This window comes from Corvus hawaiiensis, chromosome 17 (assembly GCF_020740725.1).
Source record: "Corvus hawaiiensis isolate bCorHaw1 chromosome 17, bCorHaw1.pri.cur, whole genome shotgun sequence".
NCBI lineage: Eukaryota > Metazoa > Chordata > Aves > Passeriformes > Corvidae > Corvus > Corvus hawaiiensis.
Window position 1 is genome coordinate 16,355,740 of NC_063229.1, and position 15,727 is coordinate 16,371,466.

Below are 15,727 nucleotides of genomic sequence, written 5' to 3' on the forward strand. Positions count from 1 at the left end.
GATTTCAAAAAAGAGATCGACTGGACACAAAAAGAGTAAATAAATGAAAATGCTGTAGTTACTTTCAGAAGAAAATGAAAGGTTAAATGTAAATAGCTTGAAAGAAAACCAGTGAATTTAGAGTCAAATACGACCTTCTGGAGATTCCCTGTCCTTGTCCCAGACCCACTCTGCAGTGCTCTCCCACATCCCAGAGCGCTCCTCAGCACAGCTGAGACCTGCACAGAACCGAGAGCCACCCTGGCCAATCCCTCCCCTCGGTGCTTTTCCTCGGACCCCCAACATTTAGGGAGATAAGACCTTTCCCACACACTCCTTCCCATTTTGAGTAATCGTGTTTCAGACTGACTTGGAGTGAGGGGAACGTTTGTCACTGATGAGGATGCAGAAAGTGCTACCACAGGGTATCACGAGAGCCACGATAATTGCACGCCTTGACCCAAGACTACCTCATTAGGAGACATGGAGAAATAAAATATTGACACTTGATAAAGACAATTTCCACACCTAGGGCTGAAAGCATTTGAGATATTTTCTTTACACTCCAGACCTGCTGACTGCTGCAACTGTATCTTGACCCAAGAGCTGTTTTCTCATTTCATGTAATGTGATATCCATGAGGCCTTGAGATGACAACTGGGTATGTTAGACTACCAACACTTACTCCTGAATAGAACACTTAAAAACCAGAATAATGATCAGTCAAGACAGAAAAAATAGCCCATGTGTTAAGACAAAAAAAGTTCAAGAGTTATTTTGGTTTAGCCTGGGGAAAATGACAATTGTTACATTTTTTGTTACATTTAGTTTTGCTAAGTTTACTTTTTAAGGTAGTATATCCAGTAAGTGTCTCTATCATTACGCCTCTTAAGAGTTCACATTATCGATGTTTTTAAATTTTCCTTTTGAAACCTTTTTCCTTAATTAAAAAAAAAAATTATTTGTACAAGAAAAAAAGAAAAAAAAGCCTGGCAGTGTTCTTATGGTGGCATGAAGATATTTGGGAAAATTTCCAGTTATGAACCAAGTTAGCTTCTTGGGAATGGGAGGAGTAGCGTTGAATTGCAGCCCTCACCCTGTTTTTGTGTGCAGTTTAGTTTGCCCTGTTCATCCCTGCCCTTATGCCGTGCACTCACTTTGCACAAGAAGTTGCAACCAACTTAAAACCTCTGCATTTTGGATTCACAGGGATGAAACACGTGTTTTGTATTTATTCTTTGTTGGCATGGAAGTCTGCGATACCTTATTTCTGCATATTTGTGTCCATTCTGGTGTGTGCATTCCTGTGTGACAACTGAGTGTATGAGGTGTCTGCGTGACCACCCACCCCTTAAGTGGTGGGCAGGGCGGGGGACCTGTAGGGTTGGGGGCAAATCCCTGTTCGTGCAAGAAGCCGTGGTGCGTTCATCGCCCTGTCCGTGTTCGTGTGGCGCGGGGGCGAGTCCAGCGCCCGGCTGTGCTGCGTGGCTGCGCTGTGCGGGCTGTGCAGCAACGCAACGTGAGGAGAGCAAGGATGCGAGAGGCGCGGTACGTGGGGGTCTGCCGCGCAAGGGGCGCGAGGGGAGTGTATGTTGGAGGGGGATAAGGGAGTGCGGGTGCGAGGCGGTGTCTGTGTCTGCGTGTGTGAGGGGCTGCGTGCGAGCAGCACCCGCGGCTGTGAGAGCGTGCGGGACCGGGAGATGAGGAGGCCGCACGCCCGTCGCTCTCGCCCCGCCCCGCTGCCTTCCGCCGGCCCGGATAGGCCCCCGGGGCCGGGCTTCGCCGCCTGTGCCCGCCCCGTCCCTCCTTCCCCTCGCTCCCCCTCCCTGCCACCGGGACTTCCCTTCGCGCTCTATTCAGCGGTGCCGCGCCGCTAGCCCGATATGTCCCGCAGCCGGGCTTCGCTCAGCGCCCGGCTTCTGTAACGCCTCCAACTCGCGGGCGAGGCAGGGCCGAGGGGGCCATGGGGGGCTCCTGAGGGAGCGGGGAGCGGAGCGCCCGGCCCGCCTCGCCACCATGGAGCCGCCGCCGCCGCCCGGCGCCCCCAGCGCCGCCGAGCCCGCCGGCTGCCCCAAGGACACCGACCGCCAGCTGCGCCTCCGCCTTTGCGTCCTCAACGAGATCCTCAGCACTGAGCGCGACTACGTGGGGACCCTCCGCTTCCTGCAGTCGGTGAGTGGCACCGCGGGGCTGGGGAGCGCCCTCGGGGGCATCGCGGGGCCGGGCGGACGGCCCGGAGCGGCTCCTCCCGGCGGGCCGGGGGCTGCGAGGGCGGCGGGGCAGCGCGGGGGCACAGCTTGTGGAAGTGCCCGTGCCCGGGTCCGCACCGCCGAGAGGGATTTTCTGTTCGAGAGGCCGCGGGGGCGGGGGACGAGCGAGGGACCGCCTGAGAGCGCGGGGCCGGCAGAGCCGCGGTTCTCTCGCCCCCGCCGCGGAGCGCGGGCAGCGTCGGCCCCGCAGCGTTCCCGGCCCCACGGGGTGGCCGGAGCGGACCCGGGAATGGATCTGCTCTTTGGTTGTTGTTTAGAAGTTGCTTTTACATCCACTTGGAAAATCTACCCTTGCTGCCACTTATTTATAAATAAATATTGTATATATATCTTTGTTTAATGGTAAACATAAATTTGTGATTGTGCTGGGTGTGTCTGTGCATGTGGAAACAATTATACCTGCCTCTGAAATTATCCACGGGCTAGTTCAGAAGAAAAAAATCCATCTGGATATTTCCATTTTCCTATGTAGGCTCTAAATGTGGAATTCATCTGTGTACCACCACACTCCTGCAAATAACTAGAAGAGTCTGCAGTAAAAGTTACTAGATAACAGATATATCATAATAAAAAAAAGGAGAAGAATAAACTAGTGATCACACAGAGATCAAGAATCAAAGCAAAGGAAGTCTCTGCAGAGATTTCTAAAAGATTGGTCAGGGCAGAAATTCTTTCTGGTGTTTTCCTAGATAAAAACTAAACTCTGGTTTCATCTAAATGGGCTTAGACCCTGGGCCCCTTTTGACCTGTCCTTCTGGCAAGATTTTTGTTTGTTTGTTTTTTAAAATCAGTTTGTCTTCAGTGTTTTTCACCCAAGTGGCAAACTGTCTACCATAAAAGATAAATGACAAGGATGTGGTTGCTTTATGAACTGGTCTCTACTTCAACCCTCCTCTTCTCTCTCCAGTAGTTGAACTCAGAACCTTTAATTTGAGTTTTCCAACTGAAGTGCCAGTTAGCTTAATTTAGAACTGTGGTTCTGTCTCAGTGCGAGGAGGTTCTTATAAAAGCTGTAAGTTGTAGAAGTGCCCCACCCTACAGACAAAACAAAGCAAAAATCCCTCAGAAAACTCCTCTGTCCTAAGTACTGAATTTGAGATTTTGTTAGCTGCAGGCTAGAATGTAGATTCAAGCTATATATTTTTAATTTCAGTTCTTAAAGCTAAACGTATTCACAGTGTCAGCTAAATGGGATTTTCATATATTAAAAAAACAAATCAGGTCTTTTATTTATTTGTATTCATTAACTTGGCAGTTTTCATTAGAACAGTAGTGAGTAATATGCCCTAGGTAATGGCAGGAGAATATCCTGACTGAGTGCACTGGCTGAGGTCTTGGCTGGCACTGCTGGCAGTCAGAGTCCTTCCGAGGCACTTTGTTACCGGGTGTAGAGTGGCTATAGTATAATCTTGCGGGTTGGCTCTGGAAGTGCAGCTTTACGCCCTTACAGAATTTGTGTTTTGTTAATTATGTTTGAATAAAGCACTGAGGGATAGGATCTTTCTTATCTCTGGGCCTTAGTTTAGAGCAGCATTCATACACAGGCTTAACTTTATGCACATGTCAAATATTCATGTGCTGTCCTAAATAATGTTAGTTTCTTCAGTCATTGACCTACATCTTATGTACTGAATCTCTGTACAACTGCATTTGGATAGCTGAATGGTGTTAGCCCCAGAGAAAGGAGAATGAGGATCTACTGCAGTGTCTGAGGGTAAAAGAGCAGTAGTGGGATGAAATTTTTTAAAATAAAATTTGGAGTATGAAATATTTCCTGCATAAATTATGCGGATGGCCGTAAGTTAATCCTTCTAACAAGACAGCCCACAAGAATGAACTCTGCCCCGCCTCCCACATTGGACAGCTGACACAACATGCAAGGATAATACCATCTATATCTTCACTGAGATTCGATGCAGTTATAGGCCTAACATTTTGCCTTATGACACTAATGAAAGTACTGCTGTGGCCCTGGGACTCTATTCTCAACTCTGCTTGGCCTCACAAATGCAGGCCACATAACTCCCATTTGTTGGCTTTCCTGAGCATGCTGGCATCGCTGCACAGGAACCACCCCTCCTGCCCTATGGGTCTCTGTCTCCCCAGCTCACGTTCTGCATGAGCAGCACTTACCCAGTGCAAAATAAACGTAGACTGTTCTACTTCCTGGGGTAATGCGCCAGGTTAACGCTCCAGTGTGATTGGGCAAGGTTAGTTGTTTTTTCCATAATGTGAATCGTACTGAAATGGTCCAGTACAATTGATCCAGAAGTAATTTTGGCTGCACTGAAAGACTGCAGTTCTGTGCAGGAGAACTGCAGTACCCAGATCTTCTGGAAACTTGTTCCTGTCAAAAAGGAGATGAGAGAGATGTGGGTTATGGGTTCCTTTGCTTAAGAAACTTCAACAGCTTGGGTTAAATAAAGGAAGACTAAATCTCGTATCTTTCTATCACCATAATGAGTTTTCTCCAAGTAGGCTGGGACAGTTGTACTTATGTGAGGGAATCTGTGCTCTTGGTTAAATATTTGCTATTGAAGCCCTAGTACTCATTAAGTGTTCTCAATAAACAATGTTTCAAAAAGCAAACAGCTAAATTCTATGGGTTTATTCACAGCACTGAAGTTGCTTGCTAGCAGCAGCTTCCTGTGTTCCCTGGTAATGTAAAAGAATCTCTTAAGTATTTAAAATCTTGTAAGTATTTAATACTATGCATTTGCAAATAAATCAAAGTAACTTCAATTTACTTACAGTATTTTAATCTGTTTTAGGAGATGAATATACGATCATATTTAAGGAAAGGTTTCCTTTTTCTTTTCTTTTTCTATGCTTAGAAACGTTTTCCCACTAAGCTGCAGGGGAAAATAAGTTCATTATTAGCATGAGGACATAGTCCTTACTTGCTTTGCCTAAAAGATTGTGGTCCATATTTTGCTTTCATAAACTAATAAAGTGAATATCATTAAAGTTGTAGAACATGGAGTTCTATTTTCTAACAATAAAAATTGTGTTAGTCACTTTTAAGAATATTTTGCTGTGAGTTTTGTACTCATTTAATGAAAATGCTACAGATGTTTACGTATTTAAATAAAATTTAGTCTCTAGAATTGGTTATGTTTTATACCTAAAGTAATTTTGACAAATGGAGTTATATCTGCAAACTTAACTTAGATGTCCCATCATTTTTCACTTTGTATATGATTTGTAATAATTTTATTCCATTTAATTTTGGACATGAGAAGGCGTTTCTCGTATTTTGCTCGTATTTAGTTTCTGGTACTCCTGTTGATATTTTTATTATATGTGTGTGTATATATATAATATATACATTATATGTGTATTATCTCTTATAGTATAATGTATCATAACTATGGGGAGAATGAAACCCAATAGCTTTACCCTGTGGTTTGTTCCTTACAAGGTGAGATGATCAATTGCAAGGGATATAGCTGTTTTTTAAAACAGAGTCTGGATTTTACATTAAATTGTAATATAATACAGATACGATACTACATGTATGCCATCATTTCAATAGTCCTAGTTGTCCTAGATATTTCTTCAAAATAAGGAAGGAGAGGGGGGAAAACTCTTCTACCAGCTCACAGCTGATGACCTGAAGTTAATGATTTAGTTATGAATATACACATGCCATATTGTGTCCTGTCCTATTTGCTATTTTGTTAGGCAGGGATGATATTATTGCAAATTATGGCATCGTCCTTGAAGAAATGCTGTGTAGCACAGGAGTACTAATAGACAATATTGCAGTTATGCAGCTGTGTTACTAGCTGTACTAGCAGAGGCTCGTTACACAGCCAAACTTTTTAAGCAGCAGGGAGAACTTCATGTAGCAGATGGAAATGTACTGCTGCTAACATCATTAAAGGACTACTGATCACAGAAGAAGCAAAGTGGAAAATTGTCAGAACCTAATGGAACTTTAGTAAAAGTTTCAGGAGTAAGATAAACTTCAAAGACATAAAGGCAGATAATTCTGTTGTGAGTCTCTGGTGTGATCATAAACCATAAGGATTTTCAGTCTCCAGACTTTAAGGTTCAATTAATTCTTTGGCCTCTTTTAACTCTGTAACGTGTACAGAAATGTTTATGTTGTCTTACGTAATTCTGTAAATATTTCTTTTTTTGTGTGACAGAATCAAACCGGGTGATAATTTAGTTAGTGACCAGTTGGATAAATGCCAGGATCTGTCTGGTGGCGTGCAGTCCTGTGCAGAATGTGGGGCTGCCAGCGCACTACTGAGGTGCAGTATCTGCAGGGTGCAGCCCCCAGGCTTACCCAGCGCTAGCTAGCTGTTCTTGCTTATAGTGTTAGTTGGTATGGAGAAGTCATGCACAGTTTGTTGAGAAAAGAAAGGTTGTGGTGTGTTTGACTGCTGCATGGTCATTCCACAGAATCCCAGTCAAATCTAACACTAATATTTCAATGACTAAAAACCAGCTCTCAAGTAAGGAGACACAGGAGCCCTGAGCAATTTCAGGCATACTCATTGGCCATTGTTCTAAAAATAGATTGAATAGTGAATACACAGCAGTTAGCTGTCAGTTTTTTAAAGTTTGTTCTTCCCAGTTTGTAGATTTAATCATATGAATTACATGTGGAAATGTTGGAGCAGTAGTCATCCAATACACGAGACTGCAGTGGTAGGTATTTTGTTGCATCACTTCCCCCCCCCCCCCCCCCCATTCTTTTATTTCATTGAACACTCAGTTCAAACCTGCACATGCAGCTCCCACAGCTTAGATAATTGCAAATCTATAAAGCCAAAATGTTCTCTACATTGTATATAAATATGTCTCTTTCATCTTTCCAAAGACAAACCACCAGCTTGTTATTTCAATGTCAGAATGACAGGATGTACTTTTAGCTTGAGCAATTGCTGTTTGTTCTGTGCAGGCATGAAAGCAGTAGGAAAGGTGAATTGTTCTTACCAGATAGGTATCAAATTGGATAAGTAATTGTACCAGTATTATTTTTAGGTTTTAGTATCATGTATTCCTGTATTTTTATATGAAAACTAGAAGTCGTCTTCAGTCCTATCAATTGTATAAATGTTACATTAGGACACGTGCCATCAGATAAATTAGCCCACATCCTACAGACTCAAAATATTTATGTTTTGCTCCCCTTTCTTGCTTGCTTTGTAGTTGTAAATGATCTGTCTCTGGATTTTGCACTCCACCCATCTTGAAACATGATAAGCATCACAGGCCTTTTTTTTTTTTTCTCCTCATTCCCTTTCTATTTCACGATCTTGTTTGCATCCAAGATGAGGCTCTGGTGCTCTAATAGAGTAGCAAACAGACCATTTGTCTCAGCTGTGAGCTGTGGTTTCCTGTCCTACCCTGTTCTCTGCCTGTTCACCCTCAGTAGATACAGATACACGCTGATTCTGGAAGGTGTACCATATGCTTTGGGTAATGTTGCTCCCTTATTACAAGAGCGCTAAAAGAACATTTGGGGGAGAGGAAGGAGATGGGAAAGGAAATTGTTTGGAAGTGATCTAAATTGGCTTTGCTGTTCTGTTATTTTGGGTCAGTTGGTCACCTATAGCCAGTTGTTAGGACTGCAAATGATCAAGATGTTCTTCTGTTTAGTTTTAAAGTCATGGAGCTTTTTTTTTTTTTTAAAAGCCTGGTTCCTGATGTATATAAATTGAGGAATATCACAGCTTTTATTTAAAATGACATATTTGTAGCCCTTCTGGTTGTAAAACATGAATTGAAGATAGAACATTAGCAAAACAAAAATGCTCCTGGGTTTTTAGGGGCTTTTGTTATGACTCTTGAATTTGGGGTTGGCAATTCTGCTCACAGAGTTTTCTGTTTAGACCAAGTGTAGTGCAAAATTAGCTGCTAATGGCTGAAATGCAAATAGACTAAAAGGTTCTTTTGCCCTGGATACAAAAAAAGAAAGTGAAGAAAACAGTCTGGATGTAGAAAAATGAAGCAAAAGTGAAAAACTGAAAAGCAAAACAAAGCAAAGAGAAAGCTCAGAAAATATTTATTCTTCTGAGCCTGTGGTCTAGAGAGCCCAGTTTACAGTCACAGGTCTATGATCAGGGCTGTAGGATCCAGATTACCCAGGTTCTCTCCTGCTCTGAGATGTATGAGCTTAGTGTGTCGCTTTGAAAATAGTGTGGTGAGCCCATGCCTTTTGTAGTGAGGCTTTACAAATCAGAGTTATGTAGGAGTACAAAAGGTTTTTTGTATGAATGAAGGTGTTCATTCTTTTTGTACTCTCACAGAACTTCCATGGTGAGAAAATATCAATAAATCCCCTGTGTAGTTTCACCAGTTTACTGCCATACAGGTGAGAATTAAAACTACTTTCTCTTTGCTTCCCTTAACTCATTCCAGCTTGGTGTGCATCTGACTCCTGTTACCCTTTATCTCAGACCTACTTTGGTCTTATTACATCCTTTGGAATGAGGTGTCTGACCTCGTTCTGGCTCTGCATCTCTCCCTCCTCTTGGTTGCTGTGCTGTGATCCTTTTGCCGTTTGTCCCTCCCTCTCATTTCAGGCATGCCAGTTGTTGTTTGAATATGTGCCATGATCTCTGAGGGAGGAGGGAGTGCTTGGCTTCCCTGGGCTTTCCCAGAGCCATGCTGGTGCCTCTGCAACAAAACTCCCTTGCAATAGCACTCTGGGAGCTGAGGGAAAGGAGGGACAGAGACCCTGGGCTCTGGCAGGAAAGGGCATGGGGATCAAAAAGTGAACCAAGCATCACAGAGAGCAGAGTATTAGAGTTGCTTGGTATATAGCTGAATGCATGTTTGATTTTACAACATTTCGGGCTGATGTTTGCAGGAAGCAGACTGATACCCATTATGAGAGCTTGTTTGTCCCTAAATATAGGAAGCAAAATAGTTTAAAAGTTTTGATAATTTTCCACTCCCCAGCTCACACAGTATTTCTGCCCTAGGCAGGAGTACTGGTTTGCAGGGATGGGAAATGTGATTCTTCAATTTTACATTGTATTGTAGAATCATGAAACAAAGCCTTGGAGAGAATCTTGACAAACCATCCCATCCTGTTCTGATAGGAAAAGATCTTCATTTCTGATGGTTTACCCTTGTTGTTTAGATGTTGTTAGTATTAGAAAGGTCTTCTTAATGCCTAACATAATGTCTAATCTTTTTTTGCAGTGCTGTTTATTTCTTTGCATCAATCCCGTAAATATTTCAAGAATGTTTTCACATTTTGCTTCAGATTATGCTATATTGTCAAATTGTTTAACTTTTCTTTCTCAAAAACTATTTAATTTTACTTCTGTAGTTCCTGTGCTGTTATCTGGATTCTCTAATGTATGTCCTGAACTCTAGTGCCCAAAACACCGGGTGCAAGACATTTCCAAGGTTTTAGCAGTACCAAGTGAGGGAGTGGATTACTTCACAGGTTTTGTAGAGTATACAGAGTATTATTGTCGCAGGAGAGCCTTGTACCTGCATTTGAGGACAACTCATTGCTCATACCAGCAACTGTGACTAGGTGTTGGCATAAAGCATTTATGGGAGCAGTCTAGCATTCAGACTTCTGGGGGGTACCCTGCAAGTGCAACACTGAACCCCCCTATGGGGAAGAGAGTGATGTGTTTGCAGGCCAGCTTTCCAATGTGCACATCCTGGCAGTCCCAGAGGCATCCGCCACAGAGGGTATCTGAGACTTGAAAAAGCAGGATCTCCCAAGTGCAGTGTTTGCCTTTGGGCACCCAGATGAGTCTGTGACAGATGAAGCTTTCAAGAAATTACTTATTTCTGTTGCCTGCCTATTGTTTGCTTCAGGCACTTGCAAGAAAATATAAAGGGACTGTGTGAATTTCTTCTTTCCGGCTGTAGAATCCCTTTTCTGTTTTTGTCTCCCCAAATGGATTTCCAGCCTGCAATGGTAAAGGCCTTGCACAGTTGTGGTGTGGTTTAGGATGTAAATGGTGATGTATCTTTTGATTTTGATGATGCTTGAAATTCCTGTGCAAATGGCAGCTTGTCCTGGTTACCAGGAGTGAGTACATCTAGAGACAAGAAAAGATTTAAAATAAGCAACCATGTCATTTCTCAGTCAGCTACAAAGACTTCCTTGTGGAGCAGTGCAGTTCATGCAAAGCCATCTCATCCGGACTGAACACTACCTTTGACTGCTTTTCCCTTCTGTATCGTAGAATGAGGCTTGGTCTGGGAATTGCACCAACAGCATGCCTGAAATCTGACCAAAATCTTGGATTTAGATATTGCTGCGGATGAAGAGTCCTGCCTAATTACCCAGTCAGATGTGATTAAAGCTTTCACACTACCTCTGCAGGTGTGATTGAATCAAGCTGTAGCAGAAATAGAGAACTGCAGTGGATCTGTACTGGGACAGAACCTTAGGGTGGCTGTCTGGTTAAAACATCTGACTTCTGCATGTTACCTTCACCTTCTGTAGATTCCACTCATCTGAAGAGACCTTGGCTCCCTTTGAACTGCAGATCTCAAGAGCAGAGTAAGAGAAAACAGCTCTGTGATGAGAAAACAGTTCCTTCACTCTTCCTAATGAGTCTTCCTCCTTGCTTACACAGCTGAATGCCATATGTCAGGCCATGAGACACTGATTGCCCAAAGCTGAATGTTGCTCTGATAGGCCCCTTCAAACCCATGGACAGAAAGACAGATATTGACTGTTCTGGCATTGTGAGGCTTATGCCTTAGGCCTGTCTGCCCTTTCACCCAGTGTTACCAGCACAAGAACTTGTTAGAAACTGGCTGGCAATGTCGCTTCCTACAGTTCTGGAAACAGTGACAATTTTATGTCATGTATCTTTGAGTTGCAGAGTGGGCAATAGATTTCTAAACCCTGATTATTTAAATGTGAGTATGGTTACTGAGATGATGGGACTGTGGAACTGAGTTACAGGAACATTTAGGTTCATGTGAGGATACTGGGTCATTCTCACTGCTGCTCCCGTTGCTGAAATTATTTTTACGGAAGCATATCAGCCATAGAAATAATACCTTGTTGCAATTAATCTGATGTCTCATGACTCATAGAATAAATTTTGTGACCATTCTCAACCTGACTTTCATTTTGTACTTCTGGTTTTGCTGTGGTCAGTTCTTGTGCCAACAGGTTAATTTGTTGGTTCCCAAACCACTTTGCTTATCTAAAATGAGGACACTTTTTTTTTTAACAGGTGCAGTTGTTTAGTCCTTAAAAATCTTTCTAGACTAATCATAATTTATTTGGCTCAGTAAAACACTTTCAGTTAACAAAAAAAAGAAGGAGCAAACAATCGGATAGGCAGAGTGCTGATTATATATTCCCTGTGGATTTGTCAGTTGTTAAGTTGCCGCTAGCTAAGTGATAGGACCAGCATTTCCAGGGCTCCTGTCTCAAGCATATATTAGGAGCTGTTTGACAGTATGTTTTGGGTGTGAAACTTGATGTGATTGGGCCAGGAGTTTGCCTTGCACAAATCAGGGTGCTGGTTTAGTTGTGAACCAGAGCCGCTGCTAGTGATACCAAAACCACATCCTTTCTGCTGACATGTCTTGGCCCAGGGTGTCAGAATGAGCAAATGCTGATCCTTGAGAGGCACAGTGCTTGCCCCTTCCCTGAGAGCACCTCTTTTACAGAGAGGTTGCTGCAGTCCTTTGCACCAGTGACCATGACTGCTGAGCTTGCCACTAAGGAGTGATGTTTATCTGAGCAATTTACTAAGAAACAGCTTTAAACCCATGAGTCTCATTTTACTGGATGTCTGCCAGACGTTTACTACCTTTGTACATGACAGAATGGGTTTAGATTTTAAAAAAGCCTAACAACATCATCCATATCCTCTTACACCTTCTTTTATTTACAGTAAATCACATTAGTGATAATACCTTTGTCTTGAAAGTTTTGCCTGCTCATGCTTCTGGCATTCTAGCATGGCTTGAGTAATTTGGAACAACCTGTAATGGGATACATGAGGGAAATACTTGTCAGGAAAGAGGGGAAAACATAAAAGGTTGCATTCAGGGATTGTTTTGGATGCTGAGGAAGCTGGCAATGAGAGGAGTTTCCTGATATTCGAAGTGTGTGTGTCACTGGTGGAGAGCCTTGCTTTGGCGGCAGACTCCTGATAAGAACTCACTAAAATGCAAATTCTTATCTCAGACAGGTGGGGGTGGGTTTCAGCTACACAGCAAAGTCTCCGGTCCCACAGGACTTTCTGTCTAATCTGGCAACTGCTTTGAATGCATCACCTCAGGGAGCCTTGGCTGTTAACCTCATCACTAGGTGGCTAAAGAAGCCCCTTCCATTTTGTATGAAGGGGCACTAACAGAAGGTTATAAAAGTTTTTTGGACTCGCAAACCTGATTCTTAAATAGCATCCATGTTGTTGTGGGAAAAATGGACAAGCTTAATGTAGGTATACATGAGTAGGCTGTGTGCTATTTAATATGTAGGTCACAGAGGAGAAGGCATGGATGCCAAAGTTTATCTGTTAGAGCTGATCAGTGGTTAATGCCCTGTATTGTTAAGCAAGAGACTTAAGCTACAAATGTAGTAAACAAAACAGTGCCAGGCTTTACTCTTAGGCCCTGTAGCCAACTGGCATGATCTGGTCCTGTCTTGTACCATTGAACTCTTGAGTCTCAAAGCAGGATAGCTGCATTAAGACTGCCTACTGGGAATGGTCCTTGGCCTCTCCTAACTGGCACCATACCTGAGAATGGTTTGGGAGAATGCTAGAAGGCCCAGGTCAGAGCATGCCAGGAAACATTCTCCCAGTTTTCTCCCAGAATTGCAAGGCTCAGAGGTGTGTCCTGGCCTTATGGGCTCACCAGTGGAGGCATGGCCCTACATTCCACCCCAGGCTCCGGCATTTATTGCTAAAGCAGGGTTCTGGTACATGGGAGCTCATACCCAGACCCAGTGCTAGCTTTTCCTTGAGGGTGGTTGATGTGGGTGGTTATATTTCTGATGCTTTGTTGTTACATAAAAGTTCTAGGTGCCAGGCCAGAAGTGCTAGAAATACATTCTGTCAGCCTTCCTTAGATCTTTGTCATTACTGACTCTTGCCATCATTACTTGAGATCTTTTATTTTGTTTAATCTATGGAGGAGGAGACAGAAAGGAAATACAGTTTGAATGGCTGTCGACTACTTCAGGGCAGTGTGAAAAGGAACTGGATGTTAATTACCTAACTTGGTGTCACCACTGACAGTTGTCAGCTGAGATATTGTAGACTGAAAGTACTTTGGCCCTTCATATGAAGGGTGCTTGATCATTTCTCTTTTATTTACTTCCCTTTTTATTGGAGAAAATCAAAGGCTTCAAATGATAATCACTGGGCACTTGGATATAATTTTTTAGCTTGTATCCCTCTGGGTGCTGGTGGTTCTGTTTGTTGTATTACTAAAACTGTGCTCAGAAATCAGTTCAGATGGGAAGCAGCTGTTTGTGAGGAGAGGGTGTTGACAAGACAATAAGGGCAGAACAGTGGGGGAAGTTTTCCAAAGAGAGCTGCAGAAGTGTGTTTGCTTTGAGCATTGGTTTGTCAGAGGCATGATCCGTCAACAGGAAAAGGAGAGATGCATATTGGGGAAACACTTTCCACAGAGTTTATCTCCTTTGTTGGCTCTTAAAAATGTACGTGGGAAGCCACCACTGTTAAAAATACATGTCCCCTCCTCGGTGCTGGCACAAGTCGTCTGTTCACATGAGAATTGTTGGGGTCCCTCCCCCTGCCGTGTGGTCCTGGGAGCGGGGCCCTGAGGAGAGGTACGGGGTTTCCCTGCCCCGGTCAGCCTCGTTCCCCCCTGGTTGGTTTGTGTTCCCCTGCCCAGGGGAAGGACCCTGGGTCCCGTGATTGATGCAGTTTCCTCGGCATCCTCAGCCATGCGGCTGGGAAGATAAACATCTCTGAAAATATCTACCAAGAATCGGTCCATATATTTCTTTTCCACGGGCCTCGTTGTCTGATACATGTGTTGCAGTATCCCCACTGTAACAGAGAGTGTGTTCTGAAAACTTGTTGGTAAATAAGTAATGATTTTCAGGCTATATGGACCAAAGAGAGTATTTTTGGGAGGTATAGTTGAGAAATGAGATTTACCAATTAAATTATTTGTACAAGACGAAAGTACTGCACGAGATTTTAACTTAGTCGTTAAACGGTACAGGGGACGTGAAATATGGTGCACTGAGTGTTGCAGTACCTGTTTTGCTGGGTTTTTTACTGAGTAGGCCTTCAACTTTGCCAGCACTGAACTTCTGGGGTTGTGCTGTGTTCAGTCTTCTGGCTGTGACGTTGCCTCCATGTTCTTGCTTTCCAATGATTGCAAAGCCCTTGTGCAAGGACAGATAATCTTACTGTAGATACTTTTTTTTCACTTCTGTACATTCATCCTTCAACACTTAGAAGAAGCATTTGCCAGAATAACTGCACTTAGAAGTTAGGAAACAGGAGCAAAAAGCATTTAGAAACAAAATTGGACCACTGAATTGAAAGTGTAGTCCAGGCTTTTGAATTAAACGCAGTTGGAAAGAGTATTGGTTTTAGATGAATGGAAGGAGTCCAAAAGAAGCACAGATCAGTACTTCTGTATTGAAGTAAATACTTCCGTAATTAGAACAGGTCACTAAGACATATGACATCCTTACATAATCTTTCACTATTCACCAGCTATGGTGGTTCTCTGAAAAAATCAGCTGTGGGCAGTTCCTGTTGTTATAAATGAACAATTGTGCACAGTTTTTATTACTTTGCTTTGATTTTTGTTGTTGGTTTGGGTTGGTTTTTTTGTCTGCTTGCCAAATGGGGCAATTACTCAGTGAGCAAAACAGTCCCTGAAGAAATGTGTGTTTTCCTCTTTTTGACTGTTAAGCAAGCCTTTCTTTCTCTAAGTGTGCTCAGCTTCATCTTGATTTTTGGCATGGTGAACAGATCAAGCTGATGAAACTTTGCTCTATGGATCGATCTGTTGGTGAAGGATGCTGGAAGTTTTCTGCAGTTATACCAAGTAGCAGAGGAAAATCAAAAAAGAAGGATTATATAGGGTGATACTGTTTTGCATGGTGTCTGGTAGAGCACCTTTTGGGGATTCTGCTCCCTCCACAGACTTCATCCTGTGGAGTGCAGAAGCCAGGAGGAGCTGGGAAAGCTCAGCCTGTTCTAGCAGGTGCCTGTCACCTTGCAGTATCAGTACCTTCTGCTTGTAGAACATGAACACCATGAACAGCAAGACACATCTGGTATTTCTGCTGTGACCTCTGTTTTCTTCCCTATTGAAAAACAATATGCAACTTGACGTGAAATAAAGCTAGAAAGAACAGGCAGGCTCTTAATGGGCTTTGTCTGTTATATTCTGCATGCACTGTGTCATAAGAGATCCTTTTGCACAATACAGGCCATCTTTCTTAAGCAATTGCACAAGAAAAGCCACAATATTTGGAAAGTAAAGTATGAATCAAAAATTTTACAGCACATAACCAGAGG

General features: G+C 43.1%; 1 protein-coding gene across 3 annotated transcripts in view; it reads left to right on the forward strand.

Moving 5' to 3' along the window:
• The first annotated feature begins 1,801 nt into the window (after window positions 1-1,801).
• The window catches only part of PREX1 (phosphatidylinositol-3,4,5-trisphosphate dependent Rac exchange factor 1), a 144,737-nt gene continuing 130,811 nt past the window's right edge, over window positions 1,802-15,727 (forward strand). For 2 of the 3 annotated variants that reach the window (XM_048321607.1, XM_048321608.1), the window contains exon 1: window positions 1,803-2,151. In XM_048321607.1, coding sequence (XP_048177564.1) covers window positions 1,996-2,151 — 156 coding nt within the window. In that variant the 5' untranslated portion in view covers window positions 1,803-1,995. Of the gene's footprint in view, window positions 2,152-15,727 lie in introns of all 3 variants that reach the window. The other variant, XM_048321609.1, reaches the window with a different exon arrangement.